General features: G+C 39.8%; 1 protein-coding gene across 2 annotated transcripts; it reads left to right on the top strand.

The window, feature by feature from the left end:
- The first annotated feature begins 12256 nt into the window (after window positions 1-12256).
- On the top strand, window positions 12257-20029 carry LOC139606074 (monocarboxylate transporter 2). 2 transcript variants are annotated; one of them, XM_071458085.1, is made up of 6 exons: window positions 12257-12361; window positions 13585-13854; window positions 14523-14666; window positions 14743-15458; window positions 15664-15904; window positions 18597-20029. In XM_071458085.1, exons 2-6 carry the CDS (start codon window positions 13620-13622, stop codon window positions 18797-18799), a joined length of 1539 nt encoding a protein of 512 aa, XP_071314186.1. In that variant the 5' UTR covers window positions 12257-12361; window positions 13585-13619; the 3' UTR covers window positions 18800-20029. The 2 variants fall into 2 exon arrangements, with proteins under 2 accessions (XP_071314186.1, XP_071314195.1); XM_071458094.1 differs by lacking the exon at window positions 12257-12361 and having other exon boundaries at window positions 13490-13854; window positions 18597-18943.
- Window positions 20030-20447: the final 418 nt, after the last annotated feature.

Raw genomic sequence — 20447 nt, 5'->3', positions numbered from 1 at the left:
ACATTGCAGACCAAGGTTTTTAGTGGGAGTTTTTCTTGCTCATTGACAGTCTAAAGGTTGAAGGGGTCATTGCATGCATTCATTGTTCCCATAATGTGGGCGTTAGCAACCCTGTGAGACTGTAACTGTGATTAAGAAAGCTGCACAAATAAACTCAACTTGCATAGGTGCCTCTCTTACTGCTGCTAAGTAAAGTGAGGATGAAGGTGCTGAGGGCTAGCCAGGTAGAATTAAGGGGCTCTGCCTCCCTCTTATCACTGTGACATTAAAAACACCTGCGTGTTACAAATGGAAAAAGGGGAAGAAAAAGGCAAGGAAAAGTAAGTTTGATGGTATTCTCAAATTATCATTCTCTCTCATGCTCCACGCCTCTCTGGTTTCATTTATGACTGCAGGGCAAATGATTCAAGTTGGGGAAAAGAGAAACTACGTGACTCAGTTTGGTGGTCTGACTTTTTAAAAAATGATTGTATTATTAATGAGCCAACTTTGAGGATTCCTGGGGCCACAGAAAGACTGAGGAGGAGGTGAATCACTCACATACTGTAGCACATGTATTAACTAAAATAATTAGCAATATTATTTAAAATGTTCTTATACAGGAACTTTGATCACTATACAATTTAAAACTATCAAAGGATTTAAATATTTTTGTAAATACGGTCATTCGATTTCTTGCCAAGAATTACAGTAGATGAGAGACCTGATACCACTGTCATGTCTGTCCCTTAAGAATGGGGCTGAAGCTAAGAGGCTTCACTAGCTTAACTTAGTATAGCTTATCTTAGTTAAAAGACTGAAAGAGGGTGGATTCTACCACTTCTAAACCTCACTCAGTAACAATCTGTATATCATTTGTTTTATTCTGCTACACAGAGAGAAATGTAAAATTTACAACATTGCAATTATAGAACCAAATGACAAATGCAAATACGACATCATGGAAATGCTAATTAGCGTATTGCGTCATCTAACAACGTATAGCGACTGTTCAAGCATGCTTGAGCTACTTTCCATTGAGCTGGTGAACATATTTTTAACATAAAAACTAGAAATGGGGGTAAAAACTAGCTTGGCTTTGTAAAAAAAAAAAAAAAGCTATACCATGTTAATTAGTGATCTTTGGAGGAACTGGCTGGCATATTTTGTTACCTTTGTTTACCTTTAATGCTAAGTTAAGCTAACTAACTGTTGGCTGTAGCTTAATATTATTATACAGACATGAGAGTGGGAATAATTTTCTTGTTTCACTCTGGGCAAACTGATGGATCTCAATCAGCCTGGTCTGATTTTTGACCAGTTTTACATCGTGGAGACCCATGAAGGAAGGACGGGAGGAAGGCTATTTAAAATTCATAGCCAGTTTTACTTTCATCCTATATTTATAAACTGATGACCACTCAGCAGCTACCGTTAAGTGCTGCAGGGTCGTCTGAGCTGAGGACTGTTTTGCAAGAAGTGCTGTAATTTTAATAGTGAAGCCAGTACTTGACTTTCAATGTTCTTCAAGCTTGATAAAGGTCTAATAAAGGAGAGTGATAGAGAGAGTGTGTGTGTAGGAACAGGTGAAGTGGAGGGCTCGCTTTTGGTCCTTCGAATGGATGTGCTCCTGGAATAAAGAGCACTTTAAAAACCTTCCTTTTTCATTTTGAAACGTCAGGTAGAAATGTTTGTCCAGCGCTGCTGCTTTCACAGTTAGTTGAGGAAAGTCCCCTTTATGATTAGGTTAGATTATGATTACAGCCTCTCTTCTTTTACAGATACATTTTGCTGAGTCCTGAAATATTTACAGTATTTCTCACAATTTAAAATTACATTATAACTGAGGAAATCTCAACAAAAAAAGATGAAAAATAACAATCTGAACTTTAAAAAGGTTATAAACTTTGGTACAGATGTGGAGAGAAATAAGAGGTAGTATCCTCGCAAGAAAGACCGAATTGCAGGGGTTGTCACAGACTTTTCCATACAGTGAAAATGAGAGATTATGCTGACTATACTCCCATTATGTCCTGCGGTGAAGGTTGAACTGGTAAATGTCACTGTGTAGCTATTTTCTCCTCTGTTGTCAAAAGTCTTTTTAAATTCCTTCTTTGACATGAGATTTGATCAGTCTGTGTTGGCTCCCTGCTATTTGTGTCAAGTTGGATGCACACCACAAGGTTTCTGATAAGATGTGGATCCAATTAAAACACACAGACACAGGATATCAGCATGGAGGCTCCTTAAACGGCCATATCCCACCATCTACTGTCTTGAGTGACCTGGCTCAGCCTGCAAATGTAGAATTTAATCAGCTGAAGGAGTCTTCAAGGAGTCCTGGAGTGTCTTCTCCCACTAATTTAAAAGAATGAAACAGAAAAGTGAAGAAAATCTATAAATCTGCCAACACTGCCACACAGCAGGGACACTAGAACCAATTGACTGAATAACACAAAATGTGTATGTCAGTGAAAACGGAGAGTAAAGTTGTTTTACTTTCTGATCTGACACATGAAAGTTGGTTTTCCAGAGTGCAGAGGGGAAATCAGAAGAAGTGTGGAGGTTTGATATAAATGTAAAACTACTGGAGAACTGAGCACCTTTCTGGGTGACAGAAATGAGTAGAGGCAGGCAGTCAGGAGTAAGATATCAGAGAGTGAAAGGGGGAGGACAGAGATAAGGAGAGTCTTTTTTCTGTCTTCTTATCAAAGCCAAGCACATTATTCAGCGTCATAATGAGCTGAACTATGTGCTTGGACTCAGAATTAGCCCTTTATATAGTGTCAACTTCACTGTGATTATCCACCACGGTTAAAACACCACAAGGGATGGTCACACAGACACTAAGCTCATTCAAGGCTAAGTCTTTAGCTTCGTAGCTGCGTCTTGAGCAGCTTGGAAGGCTATAATGAAAACAGGAGGCTCTTCAAACTAAATCATTATTCCAGAGTTGTGCTTCTAGAGATGTCTACCAAAAGAGCACCTCTGTGGGAGAAATAACTCAGTTAGAAACAAGGGAGATGCAAATTACATTGAGTAGATGATAGAGGCGAGATGAAATGTAATGGTGTGAAAACGCCCACGGGACTGGAGTTGCAGCAGTACATGAGGCCCATTTGTCCGAAAGATTAACATTTTAATCTATGTTTTTTTAGCTTTTGCTTGTGTGTTAAACAGGTCATGTTTCCTAATTCTGACAAAAATAAAGTGGTTTCTTTGGAGATTGTCCTGTGGTCACTTTTCCCATCATCTGCATACTCAGAGAGGATTGGTCCAAAAATAATCAGCAGATCAGGTAGATCAGTTTGTGCCTCTCATATACCACGATCACCATTTTTGCATTTGAAATTTTCCATTTATATTCAGCTAGGTGAAAGAAAAAAAGCCACTGTTTTCCTCAGATGAAGGTTCAACTATACTTTAAGGAATACCTGCATCTTGAAATTGTCCTTTCAAGACGGCGAAACTGGTCGAAGGGCACGTCATCACAAAAAAATAAGAGAACTCTACACATCAATTTACACTAGATAATTTTCCAGCATTATCCTTCTTTAACCTTTCAGGAAAGGGGGATGGAGTGGGGGTAGGGGCTGCTACCAAAGTCAAGGGAGCTATTCCCTAAAGAAATCTTCATTTTCAAAAACTCCTCCAGCAGCAGCTGATCCCACTCATTAAGCCACAGCTCCTCCACCCATCCCCCACCTTCCCGTAAACACCTTTGCATTTCCTGGAAACAACCTTCTGACTCGACACACCTTTCACCTGGAGACCAGAGCTCGACATCAACTGGTGAGATAAACCATTTACATATTCATATTCTGTTTGAGCTGTGCATATTGTTTTACTCTATACAGGCAACACAAGTGTCCATAATTGTGTTTAATCCTCTTACATTTTAAATGGTTGTTTTTGATCTTGGAGGGACTGGAATGGTTTCACGAGGGCTGCTTTTCTTTGCTGTGGTGTTATGATGACTGCAAACAGGGATATGTCTCAATTTGGCAGCCACTGATCGGGAGCCAATATTATAAGATAAGATAAGATAAGATAAAATAGCCTTTATTAGTCCCACAGTGGGGAAATTCACAGTGTTACAGCAGCAAAGTGGCAGTGCAGAGAACAGGAAAACTGCAAGAAACTGCAATAACAAATATTTGGGAAGATAAATAATAACAATATAATAATATACAATTGAGCAAAGGAAATCTTTACTGGTTAGGCGATATAACACTTTATCTGTATATCACATATTAAACCAATTCTATGGTGATTACTTTGCTCCTGAGACAACTATCTTGTTGGAGATACACCTCATAATTTAAAGATACGTTGCTTTTCATCTTCACCAGCAAAGACTTGTTTAGCAACCCACACATTTGTGAAAATATTGCTGATTAAAGTTCTAGTTTCAGCTAGTGTTAGAAAAGGTGCTGCATGGCCGGTGGGTGACCCGTGTCCAATCGGCTAGTTGGCTGCTCCCCCTCAGCATCAACAACGCTGCCATCTGGGTAAGCCCACACACACCTGTGTTTTCTGGGAGTGTGCCACAGAGATGCAAGCAAAGGCTGATGCACTGAAACAGAGGTGGAGGGCAGGAGACAGCACGCAGGGCTGGAAATTGAAGAGTCATCCAAGGAGAGAGTGCACTTTAGCTCATCTTTATACAGTTTAAAGCAGATTGTAACACCACTGTGTAAAAGAAAAAAACATAAAATCCTTCAACCAGCAATTGAAAACCCATTTAGAAGATGAGCCAGATATATAAAATGAGATAAAATATGGATTTAGACATGGAAATATTATGTGTTGGAGAAATATGGAAGTTATGAGACTGTTCAATTTGCTTTTCCCAACATAAAGCTGACTCATCTGGGATGCCTGTTATCTCCAAGAGGTTCAAATTCTTCCACATTTAGACTGAATATTTCATGTGGAAAATTAGATTTAAGAAGAAAAATCCCTGTTTACTAAACAACTTAATGACATGTTTTCTTTGTAGCACTGTTACAACAGTAACTTGACAATGAAGCATTAACATCGCACCTGTTCTTGCATTAACTTGAGTGAAGTATACAGTGCATCCGGAAAGTATTCACAGTGCTTCACTTTTTCCACATTTTGTTATGTTACAGCCTTATTCCAAAATGGATTAAATTCATTTTTTTACCTCAAAATTCTACACACAATACCCCATAATGACAAAGTGAAAAACGTCTGCTTAAAAGTTTTGCAAATATATTAAAAATAAAAAACAAAAAAATCACATGTACATAAATATTCACAGCCTTTGCCATGACACTCAAAATTGAGCTCAGGTGCATCCTGTTTCCACTGATCATCCTTCAGATGTTTCGACAACTTGACTGGAGTCCACCTGTGGTAAATTCAGTTGATTGGACATGATTTGGAAAGGCACACACCTGTCTATATAAGGTCCCAGAGTTGACAGTGCATGTCAGAGCACAAACCAAGCCATGAAGTCCAAGGAATTGTCTGTAGACCTCTGAGACAGGATTGTATCGAGGCACAGGGAAGGGTACAGAAACATTTCTGGTCACTCTGACAGTGCTCCAGCGTTGCTCTGTGGAGAGAGGGGAACCTTCCAGAAGGACAACCATTTCTGCAGCACTCCACCAATCAGGCCTGTATGGGAGAGTGGCCAGACGGAGCCACTCCTCAGTAAAAGGCACATGACAGCCCACCTGGTGTTTGCCAAAAGGCACCTGAAGGACTCTCAGACCATGAGAAACAAAATTCTCTGGTCTGATGAAACAAAGATTGAACTCTTTGGCCTGAATGCCAAGCATCATGTCTGGAGGAAACCAGGCACTGCTCATCATCTGGCCAATACCATCCCTACAGTGAAGCATGGTGGTGGCAGCATCATGCTGTGGGGATGTTTTTCGGCAGCAGGAACTGGGAGACTAGTCGGGGTCGAGGGAAACGACCCTAAGCACACAGCCAAGATAACAAAGGAGTGGCTTCGGTACAACTCTGTGAATGTCCTCCAGTGGCCCAGCCAGAGCCCAGACTTGAACCTCTCTGGAGAGATCTGAAAATGCCTGTGCACCGACGCTCCCCGTCCAACCTGATGGAGCTTAAGAGGTTCTGCAAAGAAGAATGGGAGAAACTGCCAAGCTTGTAGCATCATACTCAAAAAGACTTGAGGCTGTAATTGCTGCCAAAGGTGCTTCAACAAAGAATTGAGCAAAGGCTGTGAATATTTATGTACATGTGATTTATTTTGTATTTTATTTTTAATATATTTGCAAAAATTTTAAGCTAACTATTTTCACTTTGTCATTATGGGGTATTGTGTGTAGAATTTTGAGGTCAAAAAATGAATTTAATCCATTTTGGAATAAGGCTGTAACATAACAAAATGTGGAAAAAGTGAAGCGCTGTGAATACTTTCCGGATGCACTGTAGCTTGATCCGTGGATTAATGGTCAATCACGTCCAAAAGGTCAAATATATTTGCTTGTACAAGTGTTGGCTGAGGTTGGACGTGTCTGCAGAATTTCTGACAAGGCAGTCAGCCACCCTCTGGAGGAGGCCGGCTCCTCTGCCCTCTCTGCTCTTCTCTCTCCTCTTCATTCACCAGAATAATTCACACTCAGCTTAAAACAAAATGGGTGTGCAGATGTGCAGTGTTTGCTACAGTGTGTGTGGGTTGGTGTGAGCGAGTGTGGGTACATGATCTGGTTTTTAAGCAGGGTTGAATCCTAAATGATCATTGACTAAACTGTTTTTCAGAGGAGACAGAGTGGGGAAAGTGCCGGGGGCCAGTTTAACTGAACCTGGCTAGCCTAAAAATCAACTCAGAAAAACATCTTAAAATTTTCCTCATCCCTGGAACCAGCTGTGCAATTTACAACATCGCTCTTCTCCTAATTGAATCACCAGAGACCAATTGAGCTCTGTCAGGTTGTTATGAATATGTATTGATAGAATGTATATTATGGCTCCAGACTCACATTTCATACTGTGTTTGAATAGAGTCAAGTGATGATGAGAGAAACAAAAGCACTAAACTGACTTAAACCACAAAGATTTAAATCCTTGATGACGCGTGTGTGTGTGTGTGTATATGTGTGTGTGTGTCAGACAAGATCTGAGGTAAGACTTGTCTTTTATCGCAGACAAACACAGACAGATGGGTTGAAATAAACATTGATTTGCCAGACTTTCGGTTCCATCACTAATCAGACGGCAGGAGCAAAGTCCAGACTGCAGGCCGGTTAGTCAATGCCAGATGACTCCCTCTCTGTATGATTACCACCTCATTGTTCTGTTACAATGACCTTGGCTCATCACACAATCAAGTGTCTGATTGCATCACACACACACACACACACACACACACACACACACACACACACACACCCCTACTGGTTTATTAGCTTTTATGGCAGTTGCTGTAGTGTGGTGCATGTGTAAAATTCAGAGAAGTTGTGTCTTGTGTAACAGTGTTGTTGTTGTGCTGGTTACATCCACAAATCTGTCTTGTTACATAAACAAGTGGCTCGTGGTCAGACACCTCGAGGACAGTATTTCTTTAACTGGGTGGTTATTTGTTGTGAATTAAAGCTATTTATTTAAATTTTCTTTCACTGAGCAGCCATGGCTCTAACCACCCCTTTGACCTCCAGTTGACCTTAGCAGCACAATCAGCACTTAATGCATCCATGCAAGCAGCTCTGTGAGGTCGTACTGAGGCACGGTGGCGCTTTGAGCTAAATACTGATGTCAGCATGCTAATAGACCCACAATGACAATGCTAACATTCTGACATTTAGCAGGTGACCGTGGCTATCCCTCGGGATTCGAGGATGATGGTTCACTAGTCGTTGGTGGTCTGGTGAACCCTGAGATGGCTCAAGAGTCCCAGTGTTGTTGTACACTGCTTGTCACATAAATTGCAAGTGGTCATGGTGGGAAGTTTTGGATTCTCCTTCCACTTTCTTCTCTTCTCCTAAATGTTGCTCGTCCATGTCCTCTCAAATCTTTCCATTCCTGCTCGGATCAGCACTCTCCAGCTAGCACAGTCTTTGGCTTGCTCTTCCCAGGTCTTTCAGTTGATGTTCCAGCTTTTCATATTTGATTTTAGAAGATCTTTATAGCGCTTTTTCTGTCCTCTCCTGGTCCGCTTTCCTTCGCTCGGTTGGGAGTAGAATAGTTGTTTGGGGAGTCGGGTGTCATCCATCCCAACAACGTGGCCTGCTCACCACGGCTTTCAATTTGGAGATGTGTGTGCGTAAGTTTGTTTAAGGTGGGGATGTTGTGGCACTCTGACAAACAGGTATATTAGTAGGTTTAAACAGGTTAAAACTCCAGCAACACTTGAAGTAAACAGAAGTATTTTATTTGACCAACTCGTTTCAGCTTGCGGCCTTCATCAGGGTCATCTATCATTCTGTTGTGACACCTGTAGTCACCTTGGAAGTAGGTGAAGTTTTGCCAGATACTTTATTGTGTTTCTACATATTATATATTGCTTGTATGCTAACATTTGCTAACTAGCAGTAATGACATAATGAAAAGCAACATAAACAAAAGCACTTCATACTAAATGTGTGCACCAGCTGTTATGACAATCTATCCAATAGCTATTGAGGCATGTCATGCAAAACCAAAATTGTCAAAATCTTGGTGGCACTAGAGGAAAAGTGAAGTCATTAGGATTCATCCATCATCCTGTGAACCATGAATGTCATTGGATAAGTGAAAACTTTGACCTGCTGATGGCATAAGACAAAAGATAAGAGGTCTCCAAAGTAAAAATTCAATACAACAGCTGCTGAGATATTTCAGTGTTAGACAAAACAATCAACACTGCCATCCTTAGAGCTAGCATAGTTAAAAAAAAAACAAAACAAAACAAGCAGTTTATACAGAAGAGACATACAACTGAAAACCAGTTGTCCTTCCATACAGAGGTGAACAGAGAGAGCTGGCTGTCCAACAACTCAGTTTCCTTCAAAAGACACAGAGTTAAACTGTGTTTCACAGTTATTGCATCATGAACATGTTGAACTCTTTCAAAATTTGAGAAACAAGAAAAAAACAACAACAAAGGTTTATTCAGCAAAGTTTTCCCCAAAACCAGGATTCTCAGAAATTGCTGTTTTAATGGATTGCTTAAATCCTTGGGGAAAAAAAAACAAAACTCCAAAAGGAATGAAGGCAACACTGACCATTTGGTTGTGTAACATGAACTCTATTAAAATTGAATGATCTTAGTTGAGATCTACACTCGTCCTTTCTTTCCACATGCAGCAGGATTACTATGGACAGCTTCATATGCACAAACATCTGAGGTTATGTATAAGAGAAAGTGTGACATTTTATCTTTAAGATTTTTGAATTTGGTGACATTTAGAGGCAGCCTGCACAGACGGACAAGTCCCTGCTGCAGCAACAACTCAGACATGAAGCTGGGGGAAGTGAAACCTGAAGAAGACACACACAAAGACATCAGACAAATCCACCTTCCTCTGGAAACACAGCTAATAACTCTCCCCTCTGTGCCCACTGTGTCAGGCCTCACCAGCACATATTCATTATTCAGAAGGTGTTCCTCTCCAACTACACCACTGCTCTACCCTTACCAGTCATCCCCACCATAGATTTATAATTTATCATCCATGCCTATAAATCTTTTATTGTTTTTAGAACAGCCATTGGGGATGTATAATTCAATGTTCAGTGAACCAAAGGCGAGTCTTTTCCATTAAAAAAAAATTACAGTAGATCCTCTGAAAAAAGGAAGGGATAATTCTCCTCAGGATATTATGTAATACAAAACTGTCCTGGAGATATATATACCCCCATCTAAATTATCGTCTGGATGATGGGCAGATTCAGATTAAAAAAAATTTTTAAAAGATTGATTCTTTTATTCCACCATCCTCTGTATGTCTGTCTCTCTAAGCTCTAAGCTTCAACACAGTGACCTTCACCACAACACAGAGCCCAACTAAAGTTGAAAATGTCTCCAACTAAAAGAGTGAGTGGTCCAACAATAACGTTTAAAATTAGTGCAAATCCAGACCAATGAGTCACCCCGGTGTTGTGATTTAAATGCTTTAGTGTTGTGCTGACAGTTCCAGAAGATCTAATGTGATCAGTGGAACATAAATAATCATTTGTTGCCCCATTAAAACAAAACTATGGACTGTCTTTGCTATTGTCTGCTGACTCATGAGCCCACAGAAACTTTGCCAAAAGACTTGGCTATCTCAATGATACTGTGCATCTTTAGTGAACTGTAAGACTCATAAAATAGATTATTCATAAGCTGAATTAATAGTTTGGAAACGTTTATTGGTGGGATGCACCACAAAGAAGCGGTTAAAGCTAATTTATGTAGCATTTATCTGAGCTGTTTGTGGGATAATGAATCTGACTGTAAAAAAAAAGTTTTGTCACATATGGTCACATTTCAGATAATCTCTATCCTTTCCTGTTTGTTAATGAGAAAGTCAATGTTACACAGCAATAGAGCAGATTGATCCTAGTATGCTAATTCAAAATGCATCATGTATTTGTTTCTTACTGATTAACAACTTGTCTTTACTGAATTATTATTTTGTGAAATTGGAGTAGAAAAGAAATTAGACAGAAAGCAATCCTTTCTGTTGATTAGCATAATAAAAATAGTGTTTGTAAATTCTTGAATGTATTTTGGTAGCAGTTTGATGAACAATCTAACAGCATCGTGTCAAGGCCTCACCCGTTTAAAGAAATGTTGCTCAGAGAAAGCGTGCAGTCCAAGCATTAGGTTGCTTTCACTGTTTGCAACATATCCTGACACACTGCTCATCAGAGGATTCACGTCAGCTGTCTGTGAGGCAGCAGGAGAGATGTGAGCATGTGAAAGCTTATCACTTATGAAAGGACTTGCTCGGCCTCCCCACTGTGTTGACTTGCCCCATGCAGAACATTGTCTTGCTTGTCTGAGTCTGTAGCTTGATCTCCCTGTGTGGGTGTTTACCATGTGCCAATTATGATTGTCTGACTTTTTTTTTTTTCATTTTCATAAAAGATGGTGTCAGTTTATGGTGGAACCACAGACTGCATACAAATGGGTGTGTATGATGTTATTAAATGAAATCCACATGGCCCGAATGCTGCACTGCTGCACAATACCAGGACTTATTTGGAAAATCCTGCATTACATTTCAGACAGCAGTGTGTGAACTGAGTACAACACTGCATCTAACTGTTACAGTTTAGGGGAACATGGTTTTTTTCCCCCAAATTAAAAATGGGACTGGATTAAACGGTCTGCTCTCTCATGAGCTACCTATTAACACAAGCATAGTGGTACTTCCAAGAAGAATATTATCAATCAAACTTTATTTGTACAGCACTTTTCATACAGGTTAGTGCAGCTCAAGCTGCTTCACAGATGACTGATAAACTAAAGAGACAAGGACAAAGCTATAATTAGCATTAGCAAACAAAAACAAACATAAGACAATTAATAATTAATAATAAAAGAATGGATAAAAAGATAAAAGAAAAGATAGAATAAAATACATTTTATAACATAATTGCAACAAAATAAGTGAACAAGCAAAAGGATTATATTTAATTAAAAGCCAGGCTGAAGAGGTGTTATGGCTATATTAGAGAGAGAGAGACAGAGAGAGAGACAGAGAAAGAGAGAGAGACTACATGTGTTTAATTCTCATGATTTTCCTTGTGAAGTATATTTCAGTTTGTTGAGTGAAGCTTCGGTCTCTGTTCCATTTGCATTTTCACATTGTCTGGTCTGTTTCCTGAGATCCAGACTGACCCTGAATTGTCGTAAAGTGGTTTCAAGTCCTGCTGTAAATTTGATTATCCTTTCCAAACATCAGCCTCTTTGGGTTGGAGAAGGGTGGTCGATTCTCTGGCCAATGTTAATTCTGAGACTTTTATTGTGAAAGGTGAGAAAGGCCATTTGGCAGATGCTGAGAGTTTCTGAAAAGGTCTGTTCGAACCCACTTGCATCTCTTAGTGGAGCTCAAAGGAGGAGGGGTTCCTCACTACACACATGCACACAAGAGCTTACTGTTGACACATTGAGGAATCCAGAGAAAATGGGTTACAAAGGTCTCTCCAAGTTAACTGCTTGTGTGCACGTGTTACACATATCTTCACCTTGGGGTCTCACATGCAAGGCACATGCCAAGCCATCAACATTTTATTCAACATGCTGTCTCTGTCACTTATTGCCCATGTTTCACCTTTGCACTCTTTAACCTGGACTTGGACTTTCTCTGGGAGTACCTATTTTTTATGTTGCCTATGTAGTTTGAGTGACACCACTGCCACTGCAGGTGACAAGAAAGGAATGTCAAAGCCATTGCCTTCAAGCTGACCACAACAGGTATGGTGGTATGATTTTACATATAATGTGTGTAAAGTCTGTAATTTATATCGTGAATTTTGTTGTGTAGCTCTTGGGGTCATCATTCAGATTTGGGTTGAGACCTTTTTCAGTTCAATCACACAGAAGGTTTGTAATCTCCATAATTAAAATGCTGGAAAATCCTTTGTAAACAGGTTCTCATGCCTTCTATGAAGCTCCATTATTATCATGAGCATTATGTATTTTTCATCAACTGAAAAGGGAATTGAGCTAAATCCTGTCATGCTTGGTAAATTTAATCTGCTTGCAGTGACTTTGGTCCAAATGGATGACAAATAGCTCACAAAGACAAAATGTTACTTTTTATTTCTTTCTCTAAACAGGTGTAAGCACTGTTTTCTGTCAAAGATGTCCAGGAACAACCTTCTATCATAAATTATCCACCTAAAAATATCCAATATCCTAATATCCAAGTATTCACATATAGTAATCTTATATTCCAAATACGCGCTTCATAATGATGATTTTTTTTAAATTAATGAAGCTACAAATACAATAGTAGAAACAATTCTAGGTCAAAAGCAAACAAGCAGTGTCATTGCTATATGGATGAATTTCAGTAATGACTGGAAATACCTGTTAATGCAGGCGTAAATGAACTTTGATCCCATGAGGAAAGAAAGCAAGACAACAGATAACAGAAAAACAGAGGCTTTATGATAAAGACACTAAATTGCCAAAAATATTTGGGCAACTGCACATTACACCCACTTGTTGAACTTCTCATTCCAAACACATGAGCATTGATATATACAAGATTTTGGATTCAGGATGCAGGGATTTGCTATTCGGCTATTCAGCCAGAAAGGATAAGTGAGGTTGGCCATTGATGTAACGCAAACTGACTCACAGTTGGTGCCTCAGATCATCCCAGATGTGCTTGTGCTGTGCAGGCCAGAAGAGTTTTTCCACAACAAACTGGGAAAGACATTTCTTTACTGTATAGTCCCGGCTTTGTGTACAAGGGTATTGTTGTATGAATGTTGTAGTATTAAGATTTTTTGTGTTTGATGATTTTTTCCTGTATTTCAGTGAGTGCAGCATTCATGTTTGTAGATGAATTAAAAAATTAATTAGCATTGTGAATCCACTGATTATCATGAACACTTTCATTAGAAGTAGTTTGCAAATTCTGGTGATTACTGTACGAAAGATAATAACATCTGTATGTTTCTCCCAAGACATTTGAGTGTAGGAGAAACCAGTGCAGACTGACATGGGCTCTGCAGTGAAGGTTAGGAAGGGGATGGAAGCTGTAGCAACAACAGCAGCCCCTGATGGTGGATACGCCTGGTTCGTCTCACTCTCCTGCTTCATAGTCTTTGGTCTGACCTTTGGGGTCATTAAGGTCTTTGGTGTATTCTATGTTGAAATACACAAATACTTTGAAGCCACAGCAACAGAGACATCATGGATCACCTCTATTGCCGTGGCTACCATCCACATTTTCGGTAATTATGGACTTTTTTAAAATCATAAGTACATAAATATAATGCAATTTATACATTATATTACATTATAATACATTTGTTTAGTATACACTGGAGGGACATCAGTACATGTTTCATGGCCCTCAATTTAAACTATTCCCTAAATTTCATTTTCATAGCTTTCAAAATCCCTGATTACTTGATGTCAAATCCTACAGATGGCTCAACACAAACACAGGCCTGTTGAGGGTCTGACCACCAGGTGGCCCTCTCCTACATCTTGAAAAACACCAGGTCTTTTCTTGTGTTAAATGAACTATAACGTCTTAATAACACACAAAACTATTAGAATCTATAAGGTTGTTTTTTGATCTCCAGTGTTCTGATCCTGTGGGTAAAATGAATTCCTGTCAGCTACAAATGTTGGCCTGTTCACACAGTGACACTAGGATTAACTCTTAAACCTCTCAAGTCTTATGCAGTCTAAATTAATGTCAATCTTCACTGAGAATATGGATAAAACAGGATTATATTTGAAGAGAACAGCTTTATTTACACATGTGAAAAATAAATAGGACTTCTTACCTGCTGTGAAGTGCTTTATTTACAGTGTTTCCCTGAATAGATTTAGCTTACTGTATATATGCTGAATATTATAATGAGTACATGTCCTGTGTGTTGCTCTGCAGCTCCAGTAGCATCTGCTCTGAGTGCTCACTACAGCCACCGCTCTGTTGTGATAATTGGTGGACTCATTTGCAGTTTAGGGGTCGTGACTGGGGCTTTTGCTCGTAATCTGGTTGAACTGTACCTAACAGTGGGGTTCCTGAATGGTGAGTACAAACATACAACACAAACTCAAAACAACATGCACACAAATTTGATATTAACTGATGTCCTTTGCTGCAGGTTTGGGCTATGCATTAACCTGGACACCCACAGTGACCATGCTGGGCTTGTACTTTGAGAAGAGGCGTCCGGTGGCTAACGCCTTAGCCAGCGCCGGAGAGTGCATTTTTACCTTTGTCCTCACGCCGCTGTTCCAGCTACTTATTGACAGTTACTCCTGGAGGGGTGCTTTGTTGATCCTAGGGGCACTGCAGCTTAACCTGTGTGTGTGTGGGATGCTGCTGAGGCCCCTAAAAGCCACCAGAGATGTGACTTGTGTCAGCGAGGTCAAAGCAGAAGAACAAGGCTTTTCACTGGAATTGCTCACAAAAGAGGACTCGGATCAGAGCAAAGCGAACTGTCAAGAGACAGAGCAGCAGAGAATATCTGAGAGGTCTGATCAGGGGACAGTGGAGGTGTGTCTTGAAGACCCTGAGGGGATACCTAATTCAACTAAAGACCCAAACTGCAGGAGTAAGAGGGCTGAATTAAGGACCAAAATCCTGCGCTACGTAGATTATACCCTCATCACTAATACGCAGTTCATGGTCTACTCGATGTTTGGGGTGTTTGCTGCTCTGGGTTTCTTCGCTCCAGCTTTGTTCCTGATTCCTTATGCCCGCAGTAAGGGGATTGAGGAGTACCAGGCGGCTGCGCTCATGTCCATCTCTGCTGCGCTGGACTTGTTTGGAAGGCTGTTCTTTGGCTGGGTGGCAAACCTGAGACTGGTGAAGATGGTACGTTCAGTTTAAGAAATGTAGTGTAAAGTGTCAATCTTCTCTTGTAATTAACTGTAGGATAGCGAACAAACTTAACTCCCCAAATGTCAGACTGCTCCTTTAGAGACGTAGCGTATTGTCTGTATGAAAAGTGTGTACAGGTGAGTGTCAAGGCCACATCATTGCGACGGCTGTCTGTTTCCTTTGTCTCTGTTCCTACCAGGTGCAACAGCTGACAGCCACAGTGATTCTGCTGGGTACTGTGTTACTCCTCTGCCCACTGGCCTCCTCGTTCTCGGAGCTGGCTGCTGTCAGCACAGCTTATGGCCTGGTGTACGGTGCCACGGTCTCCATCCACATCACTGTGCTGGCTGAGGTTGTGGGCGTCCACAGGCTTGGAAGCGCACTGGGCTTTTTCATGCTCATACGTAGCAGCGGAGGCCTGCTTGGACCACCCATTGCTGGTGAGTGAGAAAGATGCTTTGATAGTGAGCTGCAAGTACACAGTGTACCAACTGTGCATATCAAAAAGAAATGGATTTCAGTTTTGAGTGGTTGCTGTAATATTCCCTGTAAACCACTCCACCATGCTAACTGGCTGCGATAGTAAGAAATAAACAAGAAGCTGCACAGAGCAGAATAGAATAGTGTTTATTTCAACATTTCTGTTAGCAGAGGTTCAGAAAAATCCAAATCATTAACTCCAGGTTACAGTGTCTGCCATTCTCCTTTTCCTATTCTTCCGTCACATTAAATAACACAATGAATGTGCTTATACATCGTTCTGCATTGTAAGTCCAGCCCAGTGAGTCTATTCAATGAAGATGAGATTTTTATTCCTTCCTGTCATGCAGCACCACCCCTCAATTAATCATGGATTTTGTCAATGGTCCGTCCCGCAGGATACAGGAGTTTTATATTGAAAGACCAACTGTGCAAAAATTATAATATCCGGATTCTTTATGGTTGTGTTAATTTCATGGCCGAACGCCCAAAGATCTTTTTTTTCACTCATTTAATGGAGTTTCTTCCCCACTGAATTTTCATGCAGTCACTTGAGACATTTGTCCAAACTCATACACTGTGATGGAACAATTTTAGTAACATAACAAAGGAGTAGAAAAAACCAAAACATCTTGTAAATACCAAATGGTTATTTAAAACTTTAAAGTTTCACTAACTGTTTGTTTTCTTAATGTCATTTATTATCACATTTTAAAATTAATGCGGTGAACCTGCTAGCAAACAGTTTCAACACATTTACACATCCAAGCAGATATGGAGTTTGTGTCATCCTGGCAAATGTAAGCCCAGTATCCACTCTCCTTTTAGCTCCGTTTTGCTGTCCGCCAACTCCTGAGAAAACCATCTGAGTCTTTAGCGGCTAAATGCCTCAATATGTTCACCAGATGGTCGCTAACTTTGCTAACTTTGCTAACTTAGCTGGGCAGGTAGTGTAGTGGGTTCGTGGAGCTTTTTCCAATGAAAACAGCAGCCTGCTGTTACTGAAAATGACACTGATAACAGTCATGAGAGTGAACCAAAACATTAAAGTTGCGTGCCAGGAAACCAAAACAATAGGCTGAAAGGAAATAAATTGGTCTTTAGAGCTGAATGAATCTGCAGAGTTAAGTGATAATTCTCTGTGGGTTCATCACCACAAGCGACCACTTTCACACACACAGTCAGTTGATGCATTGTTAAAGTTAAAATATTTATTATAGCAGCTTTGAATCATGGTAAAATGCTTCCTGATGTGGTGTTTTACATAACACACTTACTTATCTTACTATTATAATGTAAAAATCCTTCTTGTCTGCTTTTTATGATGTATATTTTCACCTTCATTATTAATTGGGAAAATGAATTAAGGATATTGACTCTTAGGTGTAATATGTGTAGGTGTAATATTTTGAATCCCATTGCTCCTCTATAATACATTTAAATACATTTAATAGTAAATGGATACGTTTTGGCAGTGGCTGGACAGTGTCTCCAATGTGCCAGCTACTTTGGAAATGTGTTTGCACTTATCTTCATTACTCTATTGTCTTGTGAAAAATAAAAATAGTCAGCTATTAAAGTTAAATGGCAGTTAAGATGTGTCTGGTACTCATAGAAAGTCGGGGAAAGAGGGGACGTCCTGTCCTGTGTTTTCTCTATGCAAACCGACACAAGCTGCTGCTCTACCACCAACCTGCAAACCAATGAGCATTTCCACCTGATTATTGAAGTTACAACCTGTTTTCACACACAACTCTTAACAGTAGAAGTAAATACAGCCTGAAAAACATCCAGCTTGACTTTGGCACCCAGGCACAGCAACCACTGCCAGAAAGCGTCCTGGCCCTGAGCATAGCCTGCAGTAAATCAGCTGGTGAAACTTCTCCATGAGTGGAAAAAAACACTTTGGCCTCATTGTAGTTTGTTAATTTATTGGTATTTATGGATTTACAAGAAGGTTGTTAGCATGGCCAAAAACAGGGAATAATAGCGATTAGAGTTTTCAAAGTGTGCTCTGCAGGGTGTATGCGTTGAAGGACTTGGATTTCCTTTTAGGGTTTTATATGGACAAGTATCCATCGTCATTGGCCTGATATATCAGGAGAATCCTAGAAAACAGAAAAAAACACTTTCCAGTACCGCTTCAGCCCTTTGAACCTCGATTACACATTTTTTTTTCCATTTATCTCTGTTTAATTAGTTCTTTAATCTAATTTAGAATAAAGTGATACCAACACGTGTAAATGTTAAATTTAAGACATTGCTAAAGGCTGACACTGACCTCAAATCCAGTTAAGCACTAATTTAAGACAAGTTGATACAAATGTAGCCTGTGGTGTCCTATTTATAACGTAACATGATCCCCCTGACACTGAGGCTATTTCTAACTTATTTACTGTACCGTTCAGTACTTTCAGCACTTTGAAGAGCTGAGAGTTGACGGATGTTGAGGATGCATCAAAGCGTGCTAATTATGTTTCCGTCACGGGAGGAAAGCACTGGCGTTACTGCCTTAGGATGAAATTAATCTTTCTGCAGTCCTCTTCTCCTTATCTCTGCCTCAGTCTTTTGCCTCATTTATAACTATCTGCTGTTAAATGAAGCCAAAATGATAACGTGATAGTGATATTGCTATTGTACTTTTCCTTTTAGGATACTTCATTGACAAGATGAGTGATTACGGGATGGGTTTCATCATGGCAGGAGCGGCTCTCATTGTCTCCGCCCTTTTCCTCCTCCTCCTCCGTCAGATAGACCACAGGGGTCAGGGGTCAAGCGCCAGGAATCACCACATGCATACAGACAAACTGGGGCAAAGCCTCGGAGCTGAAGCCAAAGAGCTTGGCATGACATGAAAGATGGAGAAAAAGTTTCTGTCTCTGTTTCACTGAGTTAGATCTCAAAGTTTAAAAATGGAAAATTTACAGTTAAGACTGCGGCAGTGTTTTTCTGAGGGAGAAATGCAGGGGCAGTGGAGCTCAGAGGTCTTAAACAAATTGTCATGTGAAGAATTGTCTGCAGGACCAGAGCCTTCAGAGTCAGCGGGTGTCTGTCTGTAAGTAATTACGTGGATGGTTTGGGTCGGTGTGATCTCAGTCTGTCGCACAGGCCACAGACAGTGTGCGGTTGCAGGGAATGATGAAATTGATAATTCCTTTAGACAGTTTGCAGCAGATTTGCAGATCAGAGTGGGAGGGATGGTCAGAGCATGGGAGGGTATCTTGATTTTTATTTTTTTGTTTTATAACATGATCACCTATATTATTATCTATCAGTGATTTAAAATCACTTTATTATTTATCAAACTGCAACCAACACATGTAATTTCTTATATATATTTTCATTTTGCACATGAAACAAATAATAAATAATACATGAATAAAACAGGATGGTACAGGATGGCTACTGGTGCTGTAGCAGTCAGCAGTTCTTGCTTCAAACATAGAGAGTGGCTGGAATATTTGATCAATGTGATGCATCATTTGTTTGAAAATGTACCAGTTGCTGATTTTATGTCTAATGTATATATTTGGTTAATTAGTGAAAATTAATGTTCATTTTTAAGACATCAAATGTTTAAATTAGACAATCTTAAATACTTTACACTTTTCTTCTATAGTTATCTAATGTTGTACAATATTGAGATATGGGTAGCAGATGAAAAATATAAATAACATGGGAAAGGTCTTGCTTTGGAATCCCTCCTCCTCCCTAAACCAATATTTTAATATCGAACACTGAAAAACTGTAGTAATGTACTTTCCTACAAAGAAAACTGCAGATACTGTGTTTTTATGTCACTCAGGTGCAAATGTGTATGAAATGTGACAATCAGTGAGCTGTATGAATTTGAATTGTTATTGCATGTTTTCATCCTTTTCTGCACAAGGATGAATGTTGGGTTGCACAGTGAAAATGTGACTATGGCTCCCTCCAGTGAGAAGATTCTGACGATGCATTTCCAACCTTCACGGCTGAAAAAGTGTTGATAAGTGCAAATATTCCACCACAGGGAACGAGGGAATTTACAGTAAATTGCATCAGCTTTTTTCTTGGTTCAGTGATTAAAACATAAGCAAAATATATGAACCATGAATCTTTTAACTAAAAACTAATTTTAACCAGCCTTAAAAAGGAACTGAAGTGTTACATCACATTGCTGAAGCAACAAAATACGTTCTAAATGTTCCAGTGAATTTCTCTCCAAGTTATGTCCCAGTGCAGCCCGAAACGGGGGGAGAAAAACACTTCTTCATTTTCTTGCTCTGCTGCAGAATGTTTGGTATGTGCAACCATCAAGAAAACTAGCTTTCATAACCCCGAACCATCCAGAGGCACCAGATAAACATCTTCAACGTGGTACAGTGCAAATACTACAAGTATAAATAAACACGTCACTCTCTATAAACCTTCAATAACAAACTCCAAACTGAGGTTTACAAAATGACATCCCCCACACATTAACTGACACAAGACACACAACACACAACACACACACACACA

Source organism: Trachinotus anak, unplaced genomic scaffold, assembly GCF_046630095.1.
Source record: "Trachinotus anak isolate AG129_WGS33_773 ecotype Australia unplaced genomic scaffold, CSIRO_AGI_Tana_v1 ptg000002l, whole genome shotgun sequence".
NCBI classification, from domain to species: Eukaryota; Metazoa; Chordata; class Actinopteri; order Carangiformes; family Carangidae; genus Trachinotus; species Trachinotus anak.
Note: the sequence above shows the minus strand (reverse complement) of the source record. Positions and strands in the feature narration are given on the sequence as shown.